This window comes from Poecilia latipinna, unplaced genomic scaffold, assembly GCF_001443285.1.
Source record: "Poecilia latipinna isolate Pla-1442-1.1 unplaced genomic scaffold, P_latipinna-1.0 Scaffold1248, whole genome shotgun sequence".
Lineage (NCBI taxonomy): Eukaryota > Metazoa > Chordata > Actinopteri > Cyprinodontiformes > Poeciliidae > Poecilia > Poecilia latipinna.
The window spans coordinates 169,634-190,606 of NW_015113864.1; the positions used below are offsets into that span (position 1 = coordinate 169,634).

At 38.5% G+C, this 20,973-nt stretch overlaps 2 protein-coding genes and 1 long non-coding RNA gene across 4 annotated transcripts in view; 1 reads left to right on the plus strand and 2 right to left on the minus strand.

The window, feature by feature from the left end:
* sik2b (salt-inducible kinase 2b) overlaps positions 1-10,420 on the minus strand; it is a 46,550-nt gene extending 36,130 nt beyond the window's left edge. For both annotated transcript variants that reach the window (XM_015054386.1, XM_015054385.1), the window contains exons 1-2: positions 9,888-10,420; positions 4,055-4,171 (exon numbers count right to left, since the gene is read on the minus strand). In XM_015054386.1, coding sequence (XP_014909872.1) covers positions 4,055-4,171; positions 9,888-10,025 — 255 coding nt within the window. In that variant the 5' untranslated portion in view covers positions 10,026-10,420. The remainder of the gene's footprint in view (positions 1-4,054; positions 4,172-9,887) is intronic.
* On the plus strand, positions 124-13,744 carry LOC106960973 (uncharacterized). The gene is made up of 3 exons (XR_001427687.1): positions 124-134; positions 8,161-8,164; positions 13,282-13,744. It is a non-coding gene; the product is annotated as an uncharacterized LOC106960973 (long non-coding RNA).
* Positions 13,745-13,844: 100 nt separating this feature from the next.
* LOC106960968 (chondrolectin-like) lies at positions 13,845-19,509 on the minus strand. The gene is made up of 7 exons (XM_015054388.1): positions 19,270-19,509; positions 16,540-16,846; positions 16,288-16,445; positions 15,374-15,418; positions 14,904-14,975; positions 14,673-14,787; positions 13,845-14,500 (listed from the first exon to the last, which is right to left on the minus strand). The coding sequence occupies exons 1-7, from the start codon at positions 19,340-19,342 to the stop codon at positions 14,173-14,175; spliced, it is 1,098 nt and encodes a 365-aa protein (XP_014909874.1). The 5' UTR covers positions 19,343-19,509; the 3' UTR covers positions 13,845-14,172.
* Between the last annotated feature and the right edge of the window lie 1,464 nt (positions 19,510-20,973).

A 20,973-nucleotide genomic window follows, 5' to 3' on the forward strand; every position in this document is an offset into this window, starting at 1 on the left:
CGATAAAAGCAGAAGTTTGATACAAACATTTGATAAGCTTGGTTTATGCGTTTAAAAAACAAAAACGCTTTTTCCGTGAAAACCTCCAATAAGATGAGAAGCAACAAAAACAGGGCATTTGATTAGCTTTGTGTGTTAAATATTTATTTCTCTGTAGCAAAGGAAATAACTGTAATGTGATAGGGGAAACTTGGAGTTAAGCTATTTTTGGACCACATTAACATTAATTTTTGACTTCCCCTAATTACGCTGTCACAAGCAAGAGCAGCAGTACATCCTGTGGTTAATCGAGTGCTTTATAAGCCTGTACTCTTTATCTGTTTACAAAGCAAATATTTAAATAAATGGTGTACTTTTTTATTAAAGTAGTCCATGTAATGGGTTTAACACTGGGTTTGATTTTGGGGAAAAGTATGTAGACTCCCAGATCTCTTGTAGTCGTACACCAAACCCACGGACCCGGAAGGCGTAACGTGGAACACCCAAGCAAGGAGAGAATGAAAGACAGAAAATAATGGCCGAACGGGGTTAACGCAGAGGCCATTAACACATGAAAAAAAAGAGAGGGGTCCACAGTTAATTTGTGTCCTTTGTGAGTCTTCATTAGATAGGCTTTCCTCGGGGCACTGGGGTCAGCCCGGGTTTTTGAGACGGGACGGGGACAAACTAATTGAGCTGAGCTGATTGGACGGATGGGGCCTGGTGAACAAAAAAAACTGAATAACGATACACACTAAAATAACACAATACAAAACTGGAACATTGTCACACGGTTGTGAGATGATAATGAACTTTTATTTACATTCTCTGAAAGAAAAGAGCAGGACCCCATTTATGTAACGTGTTTTGGGGAATTTGGGGGGGTTTATTGCAGGGAACTATTTTGTGACAAACACCAGACAGTGGAGTGACAGTGGTGAGTAAGTAAGTCTTCTTCACCTCACAGAACATGCAAGAAAAGTGCACAATCAAGTCTGCAATGAAAACTTAGCAACTTTTGAAACTGTTAAATTTATGAAAAATTTATTCTCTCAATTATTATGAAAAGATGCCAAAATAAAAACTGGACTGCTAATTACCTAACGGCTTTTAAATTAATTATTTTCCACCTTTAAATTGTCACAATATTAACACGTTTACCCACAGCAGTTTACATCTTAAAAAAAAAAAAAGCTCACAAAGTTTTAAGGTTGAAACGAAATAAACAGATGTACCTTATTTTTTCCTCCGTCAGTCATAAAAAAATCAGAGTAAACTTTTCCAGCTTTAGGTCAGTTTCGATTGCAAAAAATGATTTTTGTGCGTTCTAATGCAACACCTTAAACCCACAATGTGGACCTCCGCCACTCGGGGTCATTCACATTTCCAGACGCTCGAGGAACGTCCAGGCCACGATACTATTTAGGAGCACCGTGTCCCAGGGGTTAAATGTGTCTGGCGCAAAATGCCTACGTCATCCTACACAAAAAGAAAAAGGTATTGTGAAAATGCTTTCATAATCCACAGTGAAACGTTCAGTACCTACATTGCCTGTAAGGCAAGACCACAACTTCAGAAGAAATGCAGGGTAAAAAACATTTTGGAGGCCCGTCCTTTGATCTGCTAAAACTATAGTTGATGTGGCTTAAGGACAACAAAGTCAATTATTTGGGGTGATTATCACAAAGCCCTGATCTGAATCTCAATGAAAATTAGTGGGTAGCGCTGAAAAGACATGTACAAGCAAGGCTGCTTGCAAACCTTACTCCACTATATCCACTCTGTCAGGAGGAACGGGCCACAATTTTACCAGAGTACTGCGAGAATCTTGTGGAAAGATACTCAAAATATTGGACCCCAAGTCATACGGTTAAAAAGACAAATTCACTAACTCCACAGTTCAAAATGGGTTTTTTGTTTTTCTTTTAAAAAATAAATAAATATAAATAAACAAAATATCCCACTAGGCCATTTTTTTTCAGCTTCCACACTGTATCCAAAAATACTGGGAAAGCAACAACAGTATTCATATTAAACCAAATGTGAGAAATTCCTTCCAGCCTACATGTAGTGACAACTCCCAGTCAAAAATGACCCTGCTCCCATGTCTAACTTCATAGTTTACATCGTCCTACCAAATGATACTCATTTCAGAAGTCCCAGTAAATAAAAGGGTGGATCCCTGATGGAATAAATAAAGCTGAAATGTGACATTTCAGAAGATTTAATTCATATTATCTCGACCAACTAATGACATGAGTGTTTTGCCTTCGCTCACTCCCCAGCAAGACGCAAACAGCCCTGAGAGTCAGTCAGTCATTAACTATATTCTGTAACTATCCAGCAGTGGCAGGTTCTGCTGGGCAGCATCTGTTTGCTTATGCATTAGAACATGACCTGGATTGGTCATGCGCTTCAACACCCCGGGCTGCTTAAGTACCCAAAAAAGAGAAGAAGATCAACAAGAAGCAGCGGTAGATTCTGCTTTTCAAAGCTGACTTCTTCACACTGTGTCCCCCTCCAACCCGTAACTAGAACACTTGTCATATCGAGTCTGTAACAAGCGTTACATATTACTCTGTGACCCCTGAGCTCTGACGGGCAGAGCGGGCTGCACAGAGGCAGACTTGGACTTTGCTTAGATCACACGAACAATCAGACTTGAGACGCACGTGGACATTCGTCCACGGTAGCGTTAGAGATCTCCAGACTTTCTGCCACTAGGTTCTGATCCGATAGAGTTCATATTTGCAGAACATGAAAAGTATTTTATAAAAGTCAACTTCGGTCTTGTCCAAATAAGATGTTCCTAATTAAATACATTTCAGCAGTGTTCTTTCAAACGTAGAACAATGTTTAATCTCTCACTAAAAGCCTGATTTGGAGAAACTTTTCTTAGAACTAGGAGTGTTAGCTTATCACACCCATTTACTCATCCTTTTATGTCTTTTTCCACAATAATTCTTTTACGTCACAACATATTTGGCATAGCTTTGGATTTATTGCTTTCTTTTGCTACTGATCTGGAGGGGTTGCTTTGTAGAATAATAAAAATTTTATTTGGTCACAACTGAGATCTCCCCCCCTCTTCTAAACTCAAATATAAAACTTCACAGTCTATTCAAAGGAGGATTTCAGTAGAGACCTTGTGATACCCAGAGACAAAGAAGAGCCTTTATCTCCTCTCAGGGGGTGTTAGATATTTGCTAATGAGCCATCGCAAGTCAAGTCATCTAGATATATCTTGTGGACCAAAGTCTTGCTTTTCATCTTCTTAATTTGAGATAATCATGCCACTCCCTTGAAGATAACATGGCAAAATACGAGCGTAATTACAAAAGATAGGACAGAACAATAGTCCTTACCTGAGGGGAGGACGACTACGTGTCGAGGCTAAAAATAATTCAAACAATATCTGGCTATTTGTGTTCAATTTGACTTGCATAACATCCATAAAAAATACAAGTAATTTAGAGGCAATTTAGGCTGTCCCAACATATTCCTGTAAAACCAGGATTAGACATAAAGCAATGATGACAGCCTTAAAGACTTGTGCAGATCAGTGATGGCCAAACATTTCTACTTCAGATGGCTAAAATAACACCAGAAGAGACTTGTTGCCACCACAGATTGACAGTACATGTATCTAGTTTATATTGTATTTATCTTTATTGCATCAAAAGGCATTAAAGTCCACAGTTTTGAAGAGGTGATCATATTCGACCAACTTTTTCAGGACAGCTCGTCTGCAGGTCAAATATGCCTTTTTATTAAATGCAACAAAACCACCTTTTTTTTCTGTAGATGCATCAACCACCTTAACAAACAAACTTTCTTCTGAACTAAAAAAAACAGTAAAGGTTTGGTCTGTAAACTTCTGCAAAGCTTTATAAATTAATATGAGCAGGAGTAGAAATACGGAAAACAAAAAACCATTAAACAAATATCCTAAAAGTAACACTTTAAAAAATGCATGATGCATAAATTACTGAGTGAGACAATAACACCTAATAAAGTTGATAAATTCAAGAAAACAATCCCTCTGTAGACTTCAGGTCTTGGTGGAGACACTAACCTGGTATAGCTTGATGATGTGGGGGTGGTCCAGCATTTTCATGATCTGAACTTCCCTGTAGATCTTCTCCAGGTTGACGGCATCCAGTTGGGTCTTGTCAATGATTTTAATGGCCACCTGTGGTGAGATCAAACATGAGCATCAAAACTGGAACTAAGAAGTCAGATTTTAGATAAACAATTGAAAGGATCTCATTTAGACCCCATCAAATACAATGGACGGTAAAGCAAACACATCCCCACAAACTCTACTGTAGCCAGCAATTTGATATCTAGCAAGTAGAAAAGAAACTAGCAAAGTGCTCAAACTTTGCTATTTTTCCCTCATATGTCAATTTGCTATTGTATTGAAAAAGAAAAACATTTAAAAAAAAATCATACTTTATCGCTAAGATATAATCAAATATGAGAGTACAGTTCAGTTTTGCATCTACGCACGGGCGCGCGCAAAGTGCATGCTCCAAATGTAAACATCCCAAGCTTTCAATAACAGAGCGAGGGTAGGTAACGAGGCAATAATAACATCTTTGCTCCAAACTCTCTCATAAACACAAATTCATCAGAGTGACCTGAAGTGCTCCAAGCATCTGTGAGCCAAGGAGGTGAGGTAAACAACAGGAAACTCTGGGTCTCTGCCATCACACCACTGTTAGGTGAAGCTAAACAACTGAGATCAAAGTCAGCTGGGAAGTTTTAATGAGCAGTGAAAGTCTTTTACCTTTTTAAATAAAAACAACAAAAGAAAGGCAGGGGTTGAAAGTTAAAAAATAATTAAAAGCAGAAAATTCTGTTTTTTAATTTAGATTCATGAAATTGTACAATACTGCGCAGCAATCTGAAAAACTGCCAGAAGATTGTCTCCTGCCTGCTTATCAGAGAGGCACTCATTTTATCCTCCATCTTCATGCAAACATTACCAGCAGCTTCACTCTCTCGTCTCTTCTTCATATTACAAAGGAATGCGCGGGATAACTGCAGTGCGCTAGTCTATACCTGAAGCAAGCAACAGATCAGCTGAGATGCATTCATGTCTTTACCTTGAACCACAACAGAAAATAGTAGCACTCCATTTTTATTTTATTTTTTTTAACATAGTGGTCATGTAAGCACAAACATGGCCTTCTGTTTACTTTTAGCACGTTGTAGTTTCGCCAGCAGTTTTAAACTTCTTTTGGCAAGTTTGTAGCCAACTAGGAGGAGTCGAGGGAGAGTTTAATAGGTCTAACACTCCATTATCGAGTCCCTTGCCACAACACAAGCAGACATGCATCGTGGGATTAAATCCCATAAAGAAATCTAAATCTAGTAACAGCACTCCAGCTTCAAACTGAGACCTCTAAAACAGAGAGATAGATGGGATAAATGCTTTATTTAGCTCCGGGTGGGGGGGGGGATTTAAACATTAAGTGGTTCATTAAATTAAAGAGCATGCATTCAATATAAGATATAATTGCAAAATTGAATAAAACGGAGTTAATAAATGACAGTTAAATGTAGAAGTAAGTGTAAACATGAATAAAAAGATGATTGTGGTGGATGGTAGAAAGTATTAAAGGAAAAAAGGATAACAGTTTGTGGTATCTAAGAAATTTTGAGCTAAAGATTTAAAATGATGTTCTTACTTTATTCTTACTGTTTCCAAAGTGACATTTATTTATTGATTATTTTATCATATATAGCGGCTTTTGAAGGCCTAAATACCCGAGTAAAACACCAGGTTTGTGTGGTGAAACAATTAAGACAATTTAACTGAAAACCAAATTATATTTGAGGAAAGGAGGGAAAGTTACAATATCCCCCATAGCTTCAATCTTTTTCAGTCTTGGGTAAAAAAAATTTAATTATAGTGAATCCAACTAACCTGAAATAAAGTTTGGGTGTTCTAGTGGCTTTTTCTGAACTTTGCTCATTTTCTTCCTGGAAATAAAGCCAAAATTTTCTGCCAGGCTAGGAAGGATCAACATAATCTCACTGAACAAGGAGGACAGGAAAAGGGAAAACAAATTCTCAACAAGATTATATCCACACACTGACCAGTGAGAAGTAAAGGTAGCCACCAATAATTGGAGAAAAACAGGGAACAGTTGCACATTAAAATTGGATATTTACCAAAACTGATGAAAAGATGCAAGAAAAACTGTTCAGAGAAAATACCAAGAGGGCAGACGGCAACGCTGAAGAACCAAGTTCTAATCATGTTCGTCATTCCACTACGACCTCCTATGGTCCACATATTTCTGTCCAGGCATTTGTCCAATACATTTGGTGAAAAAGCGACATTGCACAAGAATCTACACTTGAAGTCCAGAGTAGGTTTAAGCAAAAAGGTAGAGAATACAGCAGACAGAAGAGTTTAAGTTGAACAGCTGAAATAATTTTCCTCACAAGTAAAAAAAAAAAAGAGAGAGAGAGAGAGAGAGAGAGAGAGAGAGAGAGAGCAAAAGTCTTCTTTCAACCCGCTGACAGGCAGGAGGCATCAACCAGTGGGTAAAGAGCAGTGAGCCATTAAAGCTGAAGAAAACTCTTTAAATGAACTTCAAACCATAGGAACAAAATGTCAGAAAGCTTAATTGAATCTATAAATTTTCAAAAGCTTGATACCATGATTCATAGGGGAAAAAGACCTGCTGAACGACAGCGTCACAAAAAGAGCCTTCTGCCACTTGTCCACTGTCGTCCACGATAGCACCTCGTTCACTCCATCACAGATTTTAATGAGTTTGAACACCTGCCAAGCACCAGCTTTTTATCTGTGTGGCTGCAGCCCCTAACACACGGCAGCATAAAAGAGGACACCAGCTCCTATACGGAGGTAAAATACGTGCAGCAACTCATCTCACTCGGCAAAAAGACCTTAGCCTGCTTCGTCTACAGAGCCTGAGGTTTCCAGGTCCAGCTTGTCATGCATATGGACTCCTGTCTACGTGTGGGGAGCGCTCCCAATCAATGCTCTGAGTTAAGCAGGTGGCGTGCTATAGCTACAGGTTTAACTACCAGTGTATATTATAATAAACTGTTCAACAATTAATATTAATCATTCAAGTAAAAAAAAGCAATAAGCCAAGGAATAAGCCAATTACAAGTTCAAGGTAAACCAAAATAAAAACGAAGATATGTTTGAGCAAATTATTTTTGGGGGTAAATTGTGTCGGATATCTGTCAAAGCTTTCTTTCAACTTAATGTTGACAGACAGGGCCACGTTGGAGTGGGCAAGACACCCACAAGCAGAAACATATACAACAAAATGAGACAAATAGGTCGGATGAAAAAAGTAGGTTACAAACACAGGAGTTGCACCTACCTAGGGACGTGCAAACATGTGTGCACAAACATGCCAGATCTGCTGTTTCATGTACTGTTAAACTGTGGTTTACTGTACAAACAAGAACCAGGCAGACCGATGGCTCCTGGCATCGTCTCACGTCAGATGATGCATAAAAGTTTATTGTCCGCCTCCCCGGCCGACTTTGTCTGAGTTAAACATCTGCAGCCGTTCTATATGCCAACCAGCACTAAGTGATCTCCACTACCAAATGGATGGCCTGTAAACAACCACTGTCAGTGTTATAATGATGTAGCTAACCTGGCTAGACTAACGCTGAGCCACTTCACAGGCCTTAATAACCAGATTACCACAAAAAGAGCCTCACACAGGATGCATCCTTGCCCAGTTATCCATTAAAACCTTTGAAGGATCTAAACTGGATGACGCAAATCTTTTATTTTCTTATACACTATAATCGCTCACGTTCACCAACAAACAAGCTGCGCAGATCAAAGATAAATGTTTTTACAAATCTCCTGGAATATGGTCTAATCACGCCCACTCGTCTCACAGCAGAGGCTCTCCACGCACTCTGGGCACTGTTTACAGTAAAGTCCCTGTCTCTATCATTACAACAGAGAGGCATGGCACTCCATGGTACTGCTTGGGTAAGGCTTTTTCTGCAGACAGGGAATGAGCAGGCAGAAAGTTGCAAATTAGCTCCGACTAATCTCAAAAGTTTCCGATATGCATTCAGTCTCAAAGAACTCAAATTGGTATGAATTTTATCACATTACAACTACAAACGTCAATGTATTTTATTTGGTACAGCAACATTAAGTTGAGTATGAAAGGGGTGGACTTAAAATATTATCACCATATGTTAACGTACCACTGTAATATTGAAAAAGGTGACTGTAAAAAAAACAAAAAAACTATTTACAACTTCTTATGGGGTAACTGTGTGAGTGTGACTGTGCAGTACTGAAATAGCCCCATAAACACAAATACTAATCATAAAAAACATACCTGTTTGAAATAGGCTTCTTCATGTCACTTCAGTTACATAAATGGGAAAAGTATCTCAATAAATGCATTTAATTATAATTGCAACTTTATTTATGCTAACATGGAGAAAATAGTAAAAACAAAAATTCCAATAACAGTGTCAGTTTCTGAACACCTTTAATTGAACATCTCATCAAAATTTGCATTATTGTAAGAAATTGTTCACGATAAACAACTGGGTAAATTCCCAAAAGGTTAAAGAAAAAACAATCTGAAGTTTTGAAGCTTATCTAGCAAACTTCAGTAAATTACACTGATAAATAAAATTATAGCAAGCATGTAGAAGACAGGGGCTCTGATCAGGAAAAAAAAATGTAATAAGACTTAAGACAGGGACTTAAGAAAAAACTAGACCCAAGACAGAGCAGAGGTTCAACTTCCAGCAGGATGAGACCCTAAACATAGGGAACAGTGGAATGTTTCACATTAAAGCATATACATGTGTGAGAATGGCCCAGTCAAAGTTTAGATCTAAATCAAATTGAGCATCTGCAGCAATAAGTGATGTTCAAAGATGCTCTTCATAAAACTTGAATGAATTGGATTTATTTTGCAAAGCAAATGGAGTAATAATTTCAGCGTAGATGTGCAAAGCTGGTAGAGACACACCCCAAACGACTGTCTGCAGCAAAAAGTGGTTCCACAAAGTCAAAATTGAGGGAGGGCGGAGTAAAATTGTATAGCAATTTTAGTTTTTTAAATTTGTAAAATAAGTTTGCAATCATGCATCTTCTTTGGTGAGCACAGAAAATTGTTGCGCTTGTAGTAAAAAAAAAAAAGTGTAGAAGGTTTAAGTGTTATGAATATTTCTGAAGGGCACTGTACGCTGCACCGCTCTGCAGATCGGAGTGTTTGCAGAGCCAAACCCTTTCCAAACTATGAAGACCCCGAAGCCAGTGTCAGGGAGTTGCTGTCTGCAAACAAGCCTGCAAAACTCTACGCTTTCCAATTAGAAAGACATAAGCAGAGGATCCACACAAAGCTCACTGCACTGCTGGGACAAGAAATAGCTAAATCACATCATTAGTTAGATTACATAATGGGACCACCAACCTACGCTGCATCCCCCTTGATACAGAGCAAATTGGAAGTTTACGCCGGCTAGACTCTTATGTTGCCCTATTGTGGCTTTGAGTGGGGTCATTATACCAAAACGAGAGCAGGTGTATGATGCAAAGAAGAAGAAGGGGGAAAAAAAAAAGAGAAGAGTGTGTGCATGTTTACAGTTTGTATTTCCCAGCAGCAGTGGTGGTCAGACCTCTTCCTGGCACTGATATTCCTGAGGGGGGGATGAACGTGCAGACAGTCTGCTGCTCTACCTGCATGGTTCAAATGCACCAGCACTGCAAGTCATGTGTCCACGGGCAGCTGCATGACCCGGGTCTGGATTAGCGCTGCAATGGTTGCTGGGGTGTCAACTAGTGCATAAAAGTTATATAACTCAGCAGAACAGCAGCCCAAGTTAGCTTTCCAGGCTAACAAGTTCACCCGTGAACTCACCTCGGTCTTGGTTATGCGGTGTCTGGCCAGCTTCACGACAGCGAAATTGCCTTTTCCTAAAGTGCGCTCGATGTCGTAGAAGCCCACTCGGACCGGACCCCGGAGCAGCGGTTTTTGGACACTGTCGGCCATGACCATGCTGTTCTAAATGGGACTGCTTGTGAAAGCGGTAGAGACGGGAGGACTCAGACAGGCTTGCTTGAGCAGCTAGAGATAAAGACGAAAGAAAAACAAACCGCCCGCCGCCGCCGCCGCCGCTTCTATCGCCGCCCGAAGCGTGTCCATTAAAAATAGACAAAGTTGATTTCTGTGTCGCCCCTACCGGCTTAAAAAAAAAAAGCCAATGTGGCGCTGACTCTCTTTCATACGCGGCGAGCCATTCGCTGAACCACAGGGCTTTCACGCCACGTTCCCCGGGTACAATAGAGCGATAATATTTCAGGTTGAGGTGCCTCTATCAGCTACAGAGCACACGAGTTGACTCGCTAAGAGGCGTCATATTCTCGAGTTGACGTACATTGACGTCAAAGCCATGGGGGTATTTGTTCAGGGGGCGGAGCCACAGAGCGGCTCCACACTTCAGTGCCAATTGGTTGTCAGGACAACCAGACCCACCTCTTACGTCAGCCGGTAAAATTGCTATTCTGAAATCTGTTTGCTCGCCTGCCCTTCTTGATTGCACGCATAGGTAACTTTGAAGTTCGGCCCTGCAGGTGCTTAGTTAGCACTGCGGCTAAAAATGCTTTAAGAAAAGATTCTGCATCACTTCCTTTCATTTGGTCAGAGAAATTACTCAGCAAAACTAAATGGGAAATAAATGAACACAAGCACATTTATGCAAAGCAGCATTTTTGGTTACACGGATCCATCATATAGCATGCATGCTTTATTTTTAAACAATGCTTTTATAAAAGCATTTATTAAAGGGAGGTATTTGATCAAAGAAGACACTTTGTTCACCTACATCACAGCGACATCTTTTGGTAAAAGTATGCAACTGACAATGTCTCTCAAGAGACCTTAATTGTATAAAGCGGCTGCAGTGACAGAAAAAAATCTGTCAATATAAATGATATAAATGCTCTTTATAATATTATAATATTGATCTGACTATATATATATATATATATATATATATATATATATATATATATATATATATATATGTGTGTGTGTGTGTGTGTGTGTGTGTGTGTGTGTGTGTGTGTGTGTGTGTGTGTAAATTAAAATGAGTTCAATAACTTCCACTTGCATTATTTAGTATTTTCATCTTTTCTCTCTTTCTACCAAAAATAGAATGACAGATGGTCTCAAATAGCCCCTTTTCTGAAGGACAATTTTGTTTACATAGACTTCATAATTAATTGTGTGTTATTTTGTTTGCTTACTTGGGTATTTAAATATCGTTCAGTTTCGGTGTTAATAGAATTTAATGTTTTTTGATCTCGGAGAATGTGTTCTCTCATTATTATGCCATTACTATAATATTACCTGAAAATGGTCTCAAAACAACATTATTGTTTGTCACAATAACTTCTGGGACAATTTTTCGCATGTGTGTAGTCACATTCATCTTTTGTTAGCCTGAGTAAACACAAAATGCAGTTTCTGAAATTGCAAATAATAGGCCATCAATTATGTAAATTACTGTGGTAGAATTTTGCCCATGTTTTATTGCAAAATTACTTAAATTCAGCAATAAAACTCATTTCTGAACATGAATTCTCCATACCAGGCCACAACATTTCAATCAGACTTATGTTCATAAAGTAACCAGGCCACTCCAACACCTTCATTTTGGAAACCATATTTAGTGGAATGCTCAATTTCCCTTGTGGCTCAAAGCTTTTGAAATGGCTGCGTAACATCTCTAACACGGATATTTATGATTTTTGTCATCTGCTATTAAATTTCTTGAAACCAGACACATTTAATTTCTGCATTCTAACTTTGTCTAGAAATTAGCTTTCCAAAAAAAAAAATTAAAAATAAATAATAAATGTTTGATAACAATATTTTATGATTTACAATGATGGGTAAATATCAAATTTTACATAGGGGCAAATTATTTAAATAGCTTCTTTTTTTTTTTACTTTAATCAGTGAAATCATACTTTTCAAATGTATATTTATCTGATGTTACAACTGTTTGGTGACCTGGAACATATAACAAAACAAAAAAGCAAAAGGAGCAGAAATCTGTAAAGGGGAAATAATTTTTCATGGTTCTATAACATATCCACAGCCCATGTCCACATCCATGGTTGGTTCCCTTCATGCCATGCAGTGACAACCTTGCAGAGCACAGCAGACTGCTGAAGCAGAAAGCCAGAGCAATGCTCCGAAGGCCTCTGCTGTCACAAACAGACTTCCTGAATGTAAGAGTTCCAGATGTGCTTTTGGCATTTCCTGTCTAACTTTCTCCAAGAACACACTCAGCCTCTCCTTACTGGGCTCCGCTACATCTTTCCAAATCACTAACCAAGGCAGCCCACACAGCATGTACTCAGAGAAAACACAGGCATTTATTTTCAGAAATGGGCTTTTGTGTTGTCTTTTCAAATTTACTACAGAGGAACAGATTACGCAGGGTAAAACTGATGCAGTTTTTCGTAACATATTGTAATCTAGTCATAACTAAAGAGAAATTCTTACTATCAAAAAACAAAAAAACAAAAAAAAAAAGCTTTTTGGTCAGTTATCTGTCATCTGTCTTTCCTTGTGTCCAGCCCTGTTCCCTGACATCAGCAGCCAAACAGGAAGCTTTCTACTGTGATGACAGTTTTGATTTCATACGAAGGGGGTTGAGACAGTCCCGAAATGACAAGTTCATTTTTACAGTGCACCACACGGATGTTTTTTTATTATCTCAACAAATGTTGCTAAACTATATACTAATGTTCAAGAAGATTCATTTGGAATTAACCAAAGCTTTCAAGAACAGTATATTCAGTGTATATCATTATTGTATATACAGTGTTTAATTGCTACTTCAAATGGATTTAATCATACTACCTCCTCTTAGAAAAAAAACAAAAAAGATTCCTGGAAGTGGGTAAAGAAATGCTGAATCAGTTCATCTATAAATAAATGTAATTGTAAATATTCAGACAAAATAAAGCCTGACATCAGAAAACTGTGTCACATCAGCTTAGGCGATATCTACTGTATTTTCTTTTTTTTATTACTGTTCTTGTCATGTTGGCATTTTTATCAAATGCGCACAATACCTCAATAACTTTTAACCAGACTAACATGCTTATAAACATCACTGGTAACCTTCAAGTTGGTTTTGGGGGAACTTGATAAATCAGGCTTTTTTTTTTTTTTTACAGGTGGGGCATTTATCAGGTGCAATTCAACTGAAAAACATATCTGACAAAAAAAAAAAAAGGGGGGGGGGGGGTGACATTAACCCAGTTGCATAAGTATGCACACATTTAACTACTACTTTTCTGAATATTCTTCTGATTTAGCTTCAGTGTTTAGTCTTTAGCTTTTACCTGCCATGAGTTATAGTTAATACCAACAACCTGATATAAAGTTCTGCTGGCAAATATTTGATTGAACAAAGGCATCAGTCAGGAGAAGGATGTAAAAGTTCTCCAGAAAAGGGACAATGGTCAACAATTGAAGAAAGTAGCAATAAAACAAAAGCTGATTGTTTCTGCAAAACTAATGAAAAGAGAAGATACAGTAACCAGTCAAGGAGCCGATAAATAGGAAAATAACAGCTTTGGAATGGTCTAATAAAACTGTAGATTCCTTTAATAAGAGCTGTGGGCAGGAAACCTCACATCATGATAGATAACTACCACTGTTTGTGTTTCTTATCACATAAAATCTCCCCAAATAATTGAGGTTATTTGTTGAAGTGTCGCAAATGTACAAGGACTGCATAAAAACCCTCTGTCATCATGTAAAAATCCATAAAACCAAAAATGATGTAAACATGTCTTTTGTTTTGATTAATATCAGTATTTATTTAATATGGTTTGACAGATATGATAACGTCCTAAATATAGTGTTATAACTGACCAAAACATAGATGTTAAGCGGCGACACATACACAAGGAATAAATTGACACTCTGAAACCGGTCCACGTAAAACCAGTTCAAACTCAGCTGTGTATGTTGAGACTGCGTACCTCACTGGTAATCTAGCAAGATATGTAGAAAGAAAGAGATATAGACCAGTATATGTTCCTCTTTCTAGCTTAATAAGGTTCCTTTAACAATTACAAGTTCACAGACGTTTCTGGAGCTCAGATCGACATCAACAACATTAGCCATAGATCTCATTTTCCACCCATCCATCCTGACTGCGGCACCGCCGACTCTGAGTCCTGGCACTCTCGTAGATATCGTTCGTCACAAAGCCGGTCTCCTTCTCTGAACACGTCACGTTCTCGTAATCGGGATACTGGGCGTCATGTGAGTATGGGCAGGAGTACTTTGTCATGATTTCTGCCTGCGTCCTGTAGTCCAGAGCAGCGTGAGGGAGTTCAGTGATGTCACTAAAGGCGTAAGGTCCTTGAATGGAGGAAACCGAAGGTGCTGTTGGCATCAGCTGCTTCGACCTGCCGGGGAAACTCTCTGTTTCCGTCTTCCTCCTGAATGTAAGTAGAAAGGATCAAATTCACGGTGAGAACACTAACCGCCAGGGCCGACTTTCAACTGGAACACACACACACACGCGCACACGCACTAATCTAATAACTGATTTGAAAAATGATTCCTGTGATTATTTTTAACACTCTCTCTTTTTTTTTTTTTTTTTTTTACCTTTTTGCATGCTGTCTGTAGCAGAAGAACCCAGCTGCTAACAGCAGCAGCAGCATAGCTGGAATAGTGGCATAGAGGATGTAGGAAACGTAGAGACTGTTGTCTGAGAAAGACACTGCAAGAAAATGCACATTATTAAGCCTAACTGCATTAAAACACAGCCTCCGAATATTCATAAGTATGACAAATTTCTTTGACTTAAAAATATAACATAGAAAGTATTTATTTTACCTGATGACTCAGGTGATCCAATAGCTATTCTGACATCCCCTTCTGTGGATATGTTTGGCCTCATAGATGGAACTACAGAAGCAACAAAGGTTGTGATTGGTTCAATCACCTAACTACATGTGGCAAAAGATGTAGGTCTGCAGACTGAGGTTTGATTATGATTCTATGTAGATTCAGAAGTAGTTAGAAAACTCTCACAATCTTTTCTTGGGATGCCTCCCAAACAAGGGCTAAGGGTTTGGCTCATCAACAACATCTAATGGTTGGTATGGAGATTTAGCTACCCAAACATATCACTTTTATTTACCATTTGGGTGGTTTCCAGATAAACTTGGTGCTTTACTCAGCTTTATTTATCAGTTCCAGCTTAGTAACAAATTTATCACATATATGTGACACAAAGACTATAAATCAAACCTTCTTAGACTTTGACAAAAGGAGGTTTTACATTAAACAAGAGTAATATGTACCTGGTTCTACTATGATCCTGTCTCCTGTAAATACTGGCATTTTCTCTGCAGAGGATGAAGAAAATTAGTACATTTGTAACATTCAAATAAATTAAAAAAGAACGTTTAACTTTATCCAAACACAAATATTCAATGAGCTTTTGGGTATCATTCTTAAAAAAAAAAGAGCTTAACACAAAAAACAGCTTTACATCTAAGAACACCAAAACTAGTGACACACGGTGGTGGTGGTAGCATCATGATGTAGGGTTAATTTTCCTACTTTTCCCAGATGAAATTGGACTTTCTGGTCAAAGTGGATGAAATCATGTTTTCACCCTAATTTTTCAAGTGTCTGGTAGAAAAGTAAAGACAGATTTTTAACAGCATCACAATCTAACAGATTTAAAGAACTTTTATGAGGGAGATCCTGCCAGTTAATCTCTTAACTGGCATTATGAAAGAAGACTGAACGCTGAAACTGAATCAAAAGGTACTTCAACTAAGTATTAGTTTAAGGATGTGGTGTTATGCAATCAGGGTTTTTTTGCAGCCTTTTTACTTTTTTGTTTTCTTCTCGTGCAGATTTGGTTTTTAAGATGAATTGTGCAGAATACATTTCTTAACAAACATATAAATTGTTTTAAAGGGATTTATCATGGTCTCATTTTTTTTGCCACAAAATCTTGGTATTTTATTTAAACGATGTCTGAAAACCTTTTACAACCAGCGTTGGTATAAAAAATAGCTTCAAAATAGTTATACACTTTCGAAGATTGCTAAAAAGGAGAGAAATGTAATAATCATAAATAAAGCAGATATTAAAACTATAATCGTGTGCTTAATTCTACCTAGTGAATTTGGCTAGCACCTTTTATAAACTGCCAGAAAGCAAAATCGATGGAGCTATGTTGGCAACACCTCCATTAACTCACCTTCCTTGTATTTGCAGACAAAGTTGTTTTTGCAGCTGCAGTTGTCATCATTCCACTTAAACAGGAAATGGCCTTCTTCGTCAGCTGGTGTGGAGGGCTGGTAGTACAACACCACACACATTTCAGAACCACATGACGGCTCATCCCAGTTCCAGTTCCTGCGACGAGTACAACGTAAACATTAACATTTAACTGTATTTTTATAGTTTTGGTCCATTTCACAGAGGAAGTAATAAAAATAACCAGGAGAACCTGTACTTGGCCTTGCTTCCATCGACCCAATAGTACTGCGAGGGGCATCCTGGGTTATTATTCCCTGTCTGGTGATGCGGGGGTCTACGACGGAGCCCAATCCAGAAATTGCCATCTCCAACCTTCAGCTTTTGTATGAAGCTCTCTATCAAGCGCTGCTCACTCTCTGTCTCAATGCTGAGCAGCTCGCCTCCCTCTGACCTGCAGGACTGCCTGGCATCCTCAAACGTCAGCCTCCGCCTGCTGTCCTGGATGTAGGATGCCTTATAGCATGGCCGCTCCGTCCCGCGTCGGCAGATTTTCTGGCCTGGACATCAGGGGGACAGAAAAATATATATATTTTTTATAACTATGTGCCATAAAATAGCCATGCAGCATCAAAAGAAGATAGCACTATCCAACACAGGCAGTATAAAAAATATAACCCTAGAGAGTGAAAAAATTGTTATATCTCTTTGAAGGAATTTTATTCCACTTTCCTCTTCCACATTATTTAAAGGTCCCTGTGTGACCGGCGTCAGAGCTTGGTCCACATTGCTGGATCATTTTCGGCGGGAGTTGGACTCTGCCTTGGTCGTCCTTTGTTGCCGATCTTGATCATAATGCACAGAACGTCTGGGTGAGGAGATCCATTTTTTGGCCTTGGGATTTCGTCTCTGCTTTTTGAAGACTATGTATTCCCATTGGGTTCATCTGACCGTGGCCTACAGCTTTCACTGGAGCAGTTCGAAGCGGAGTGTGAAGCGGAAGAGATGAAGATCAGGCTCTCCAAATCTGAGCCTATGGTCTTCAGCTGTAAAACGGTAGACTGCTTTCTGCAGGTCAGGGAGGAGGTCCTGCCCCACGTGGAGGAATTTAAGTACGTCAGGGTCATGTTCACCAATGAGGGAAAAATGGAGGATTGGTGCTGCGTCTGCGGTGATGCGGCCTCTGTCGCGCTCTGTCGTGGTAAAGAGAGAGCCGAGGCAAAAGGCGTAGCTCTCGATTTAACGGTCAATCTATGTTCTTACCCTGATTTATGGTCACAAACTCTGGGTAGACATGGAAAGAATGATATTGGAGATACAAGTGGCCAAAACGAGACCTTAGCTGAGGCAAATGAGAGCTGCAGATGTTGTTTTGGTTTGTTCTGTGACTTCCGGTATGTGTCGTTGATTTCTCCCTTTGTTGATAAAGGCTCTAATTATGGTTAGCTGAAATCCCCAAGCCTTAAAAATAGGCCAATGTGACTTTGTTTATTGTCTATTCTTGAAATTATTTAGATTATGCATTGCTTTTTAGACAACTTTTAGCTTACTTCATGTTTGTTGGACAAATTTTATTCAAGTAATTTGTTCATCTTGCTGGTATGACAGTAATAAGACTAGTTTGACTTGTGAAACTGAACCAGCAAAATATGATTAATCACAATTAACTAGCAACTTATCAAGGTGGGGCAATTGCTTTTTCAAATAGAGCCATTTGCTTTCAGTAACTTTAAAAACTCCTATTGCCTCAGATAATAAATTTGTTTCAACAATGTGAAGAAAAAAAAAAAAAAGTAAAAACTGAATAAATTTGTTAGGGGATAAAAAGTTTCCCACTGCAATGTGTAATACATTGAATGTCAGTGGGATGTAATGGTGACTGAAGTTCAGTTTACTCTCTGTTAGCATTTTACCAGCTAATCAGGTAGCTGAACGGTTGTGCTGCTATGGTTCCACACTCTCAATTTGACCAGAAAAATTGACACAATAGTCAATAAAAGTCTTATATCACTTTATAAGGATGTTGTCTTCAGTTTGTTAAGTCATGCTTTTCGGTGAAGTATAAAACTAAACAGAAAATAACTTCCAACCCAAATTTCTTGTTTACTTTCTCCATTATTGTTTCCAACCCACTGGACGTGTTAATGTTTTTCGTTTTAACTCACATTTGCGGGGTTGGAACCTAATACAGCATCTCAAATTCATAATCCAGCTTTGTTCTGTTAAGGCATCAGTCACGTTTGACCCAGGACAGTTTAAGCAAAAACAACACCGATTGACTTTTTTTTTTTTTTTTTTTTTTTTGGGGGGGGGGGGGGGGGTTGTTTTTGTTTTTTTTAACCCAGCAGTTTTTGAAGTGTAATTTTCAAATAAAGTTGCTTTCCCTATTAATGCAGTGACTATTAACTGAGTCACTGCATCCCACCTAAAAGTGGAACTTTCGATTTGACCATGATTCATTGCAAATAGTAACTCAGGACAGGATTACTGCGCATTCGGTAATAAGATGCTTACTGCCTGAAAAATCCTACTGAGTTGCCGATTTAAACAGAATGTAGATGAAGAAGGAGTGGCTATGTAAGCGCTTTCATGTCTCTGTTTTGCTTATAATCAAGAGTCAGCGATGTCCTCTTGTCTAGCACAGTCAAATTACAGCAGCGACTCTCTGACCCGGGCAGAAACGGCTGTTTACATGTTCCAAGAAGTTTGTTGCGTCGATATTGTTATGAAACACGCAGACTGCTGCTTGCTTTGGACGTTTTTCAGCAGCGGTTCTGCTTTCAAGACTCGTTTCCCTGCGCCACTCAAGTAAAACCCCGAAAAACGTTTCATTTACTTCAGTGTTAGAAACCGCTGAGACTTCTTTTTTTTTTTTTAACTTTTAAAAAGCATTGTCTGTTTTTATATGAAGGTCTTTAAATATAAATGAAACTCGTTTCTGCCTTTTATTTTATTTTCGCCCCCGAAGAAAAAAAAATCTTACCATTTATTTTCGAAGCGGATCCAGGGTGAAACAAAACGGCGATAACGGTGCCAAAAAGCCTAATAAAATCCATTTCTACATGTTCACTCGATGTTCTGCCCAGCTGCTGTTCAAAAACTGGGAGAAACTAAACTTTCACTTCCAAACCCGGTGATAGAAAAACTGCAATAATGGGAATGGGAAAAGACTAGTCTGTTCAGGGGGGGGGGGGGAAAGGGGGCGGGGTCCTGACGGGGGTGGTAGGGCGTGTCATAAAAAAAAAGCATCAAGAAAAAAAGTCTAAAACTACAGAAACACTTTTAACTATCAGTGATTCTTTTGGGTTTAAGTTTAATTCTAACACGAATATTATGCATTTACGCTCATTATGCAACAAATAAGCTTTTCTGAATCCTGTTTTTTACGTAAAGCATTGCAATATTGACCTGAATGGAGTTCTTTGTCTGTATTCTGTCATGTGGACTGTGTTAAAGAGAGCTACACATTTGTATCCTATCTGCTTCACACACACACACACACACACACACACACACACACACACACACACACACACACACGCACACGCGCGCACACACACACACACACACGTGTATGTATGTGGAAAGCAGCACACTGTGTGTGGAAAGAAATGTGTCGCAATAAAATAGCATGAAAAAATAATTTCAATAGTAAGATATCTTACAAATTCATCTCATAAAGGGATGGTTTTATACAAGATCAACAGATATGGACACAAGCCTTTAATCATAGTTAGTTATCCAGGTACTGGGACTTTGATTTTGAAATGCTGTGCAAAATTTACTTTCATTAAAAGACTTTCACTGAAGCAACAGTGTAATCATTTAGCTCCGTAGGCCATAACCTTGGTAAGTCTCAGTGTGGCGGCTCTTTAAACATTGATAGGCCTTTCCGTATAACACTTTTTCCTTCCACTCAACTTCCCAATAATATGATTGGATAAAACGCTCTATGTATGAAATGTATACCTTCATTTTCTAGCATTAACTCTAATTCTGTTTGACCCCAATAATAATAGATTTGGTTCTACTAATGAAGCTTAATTAAAACAAATACGCTGTTGTGAAGTCAACAGTCTTCTCTATGACTGTATCAGTCATAAAAATGATATTTCTGCATTAAAGTAGTTTTTATTGGTATTTTATGACATTCTGTTTTTTTTTTGTTTTTTTTCAGAGACAGACTTTTGGGTTTTTATTGACTAAAATTTCACTTAAGGAATCAATTAACTGTAATTAATCAACTTTTTTTTCTGTTAAGTCATTTATTGAGAAGTTGCCTCTGAGTTAGTTTTGTCAGCAGATTTGTGCAGTAACCTTATCGGATGTCATATTTAAATATTCTGCCCACATGTAAATGGAGTCTGTTGAGAAGAAAATTACTGGAGCTTTATGGGAAGAGGATATGAGTCAGACTTCACTGTGAAAACAAAAGCTTCTGGTAAAAAGATGAAAAGCAAGGACACAGAGTGAGATAAATACAGAGAGTTATAGGGATAGAAAAGAGGGATTGCCTCTGAACAGGAAAGGAAACAGAGGAGGAAGAGGGCAGTTTTTTTTTTAGGACTTCACTTCCTGTCCATTGCTTTGGTTCAGTTTCCATTTCCAGAGTGTGGTTGACTGAAGCTTCTCTGTAGCTGTAACAGCAAAAAATCCAAAAGAAGATGAAATAACAGATTAAGTACTT

What these genes read in the sequence shown, in the direction of transcription:
- LOC106960968 (XM_015054388.1), bottom strand. Translation starts at nt 19,342, where the DNA reads ATGGATTTTATTAGGCTTTTTGGCACCGTTATCGCCGTTTTGTTTCAC. An exon ending in CAGGATCATAGTAGAACCAG is followed by an intron (nt 14,976 to 15,373) that starts GTACATATTACT and finishes TTGCTTCTGTAG; the next exon opens with TTCCATCTATGAGGCCAAAC. An exon ending in TGGATCACCTGAGTCATCAG is followed by an intron (nt 14,788 to 14,903) that starts GTAAAATAAATA and finishes ATTTTCTTGCAG; the next exon opens with TGTCTTTCTCAGACAACAGT.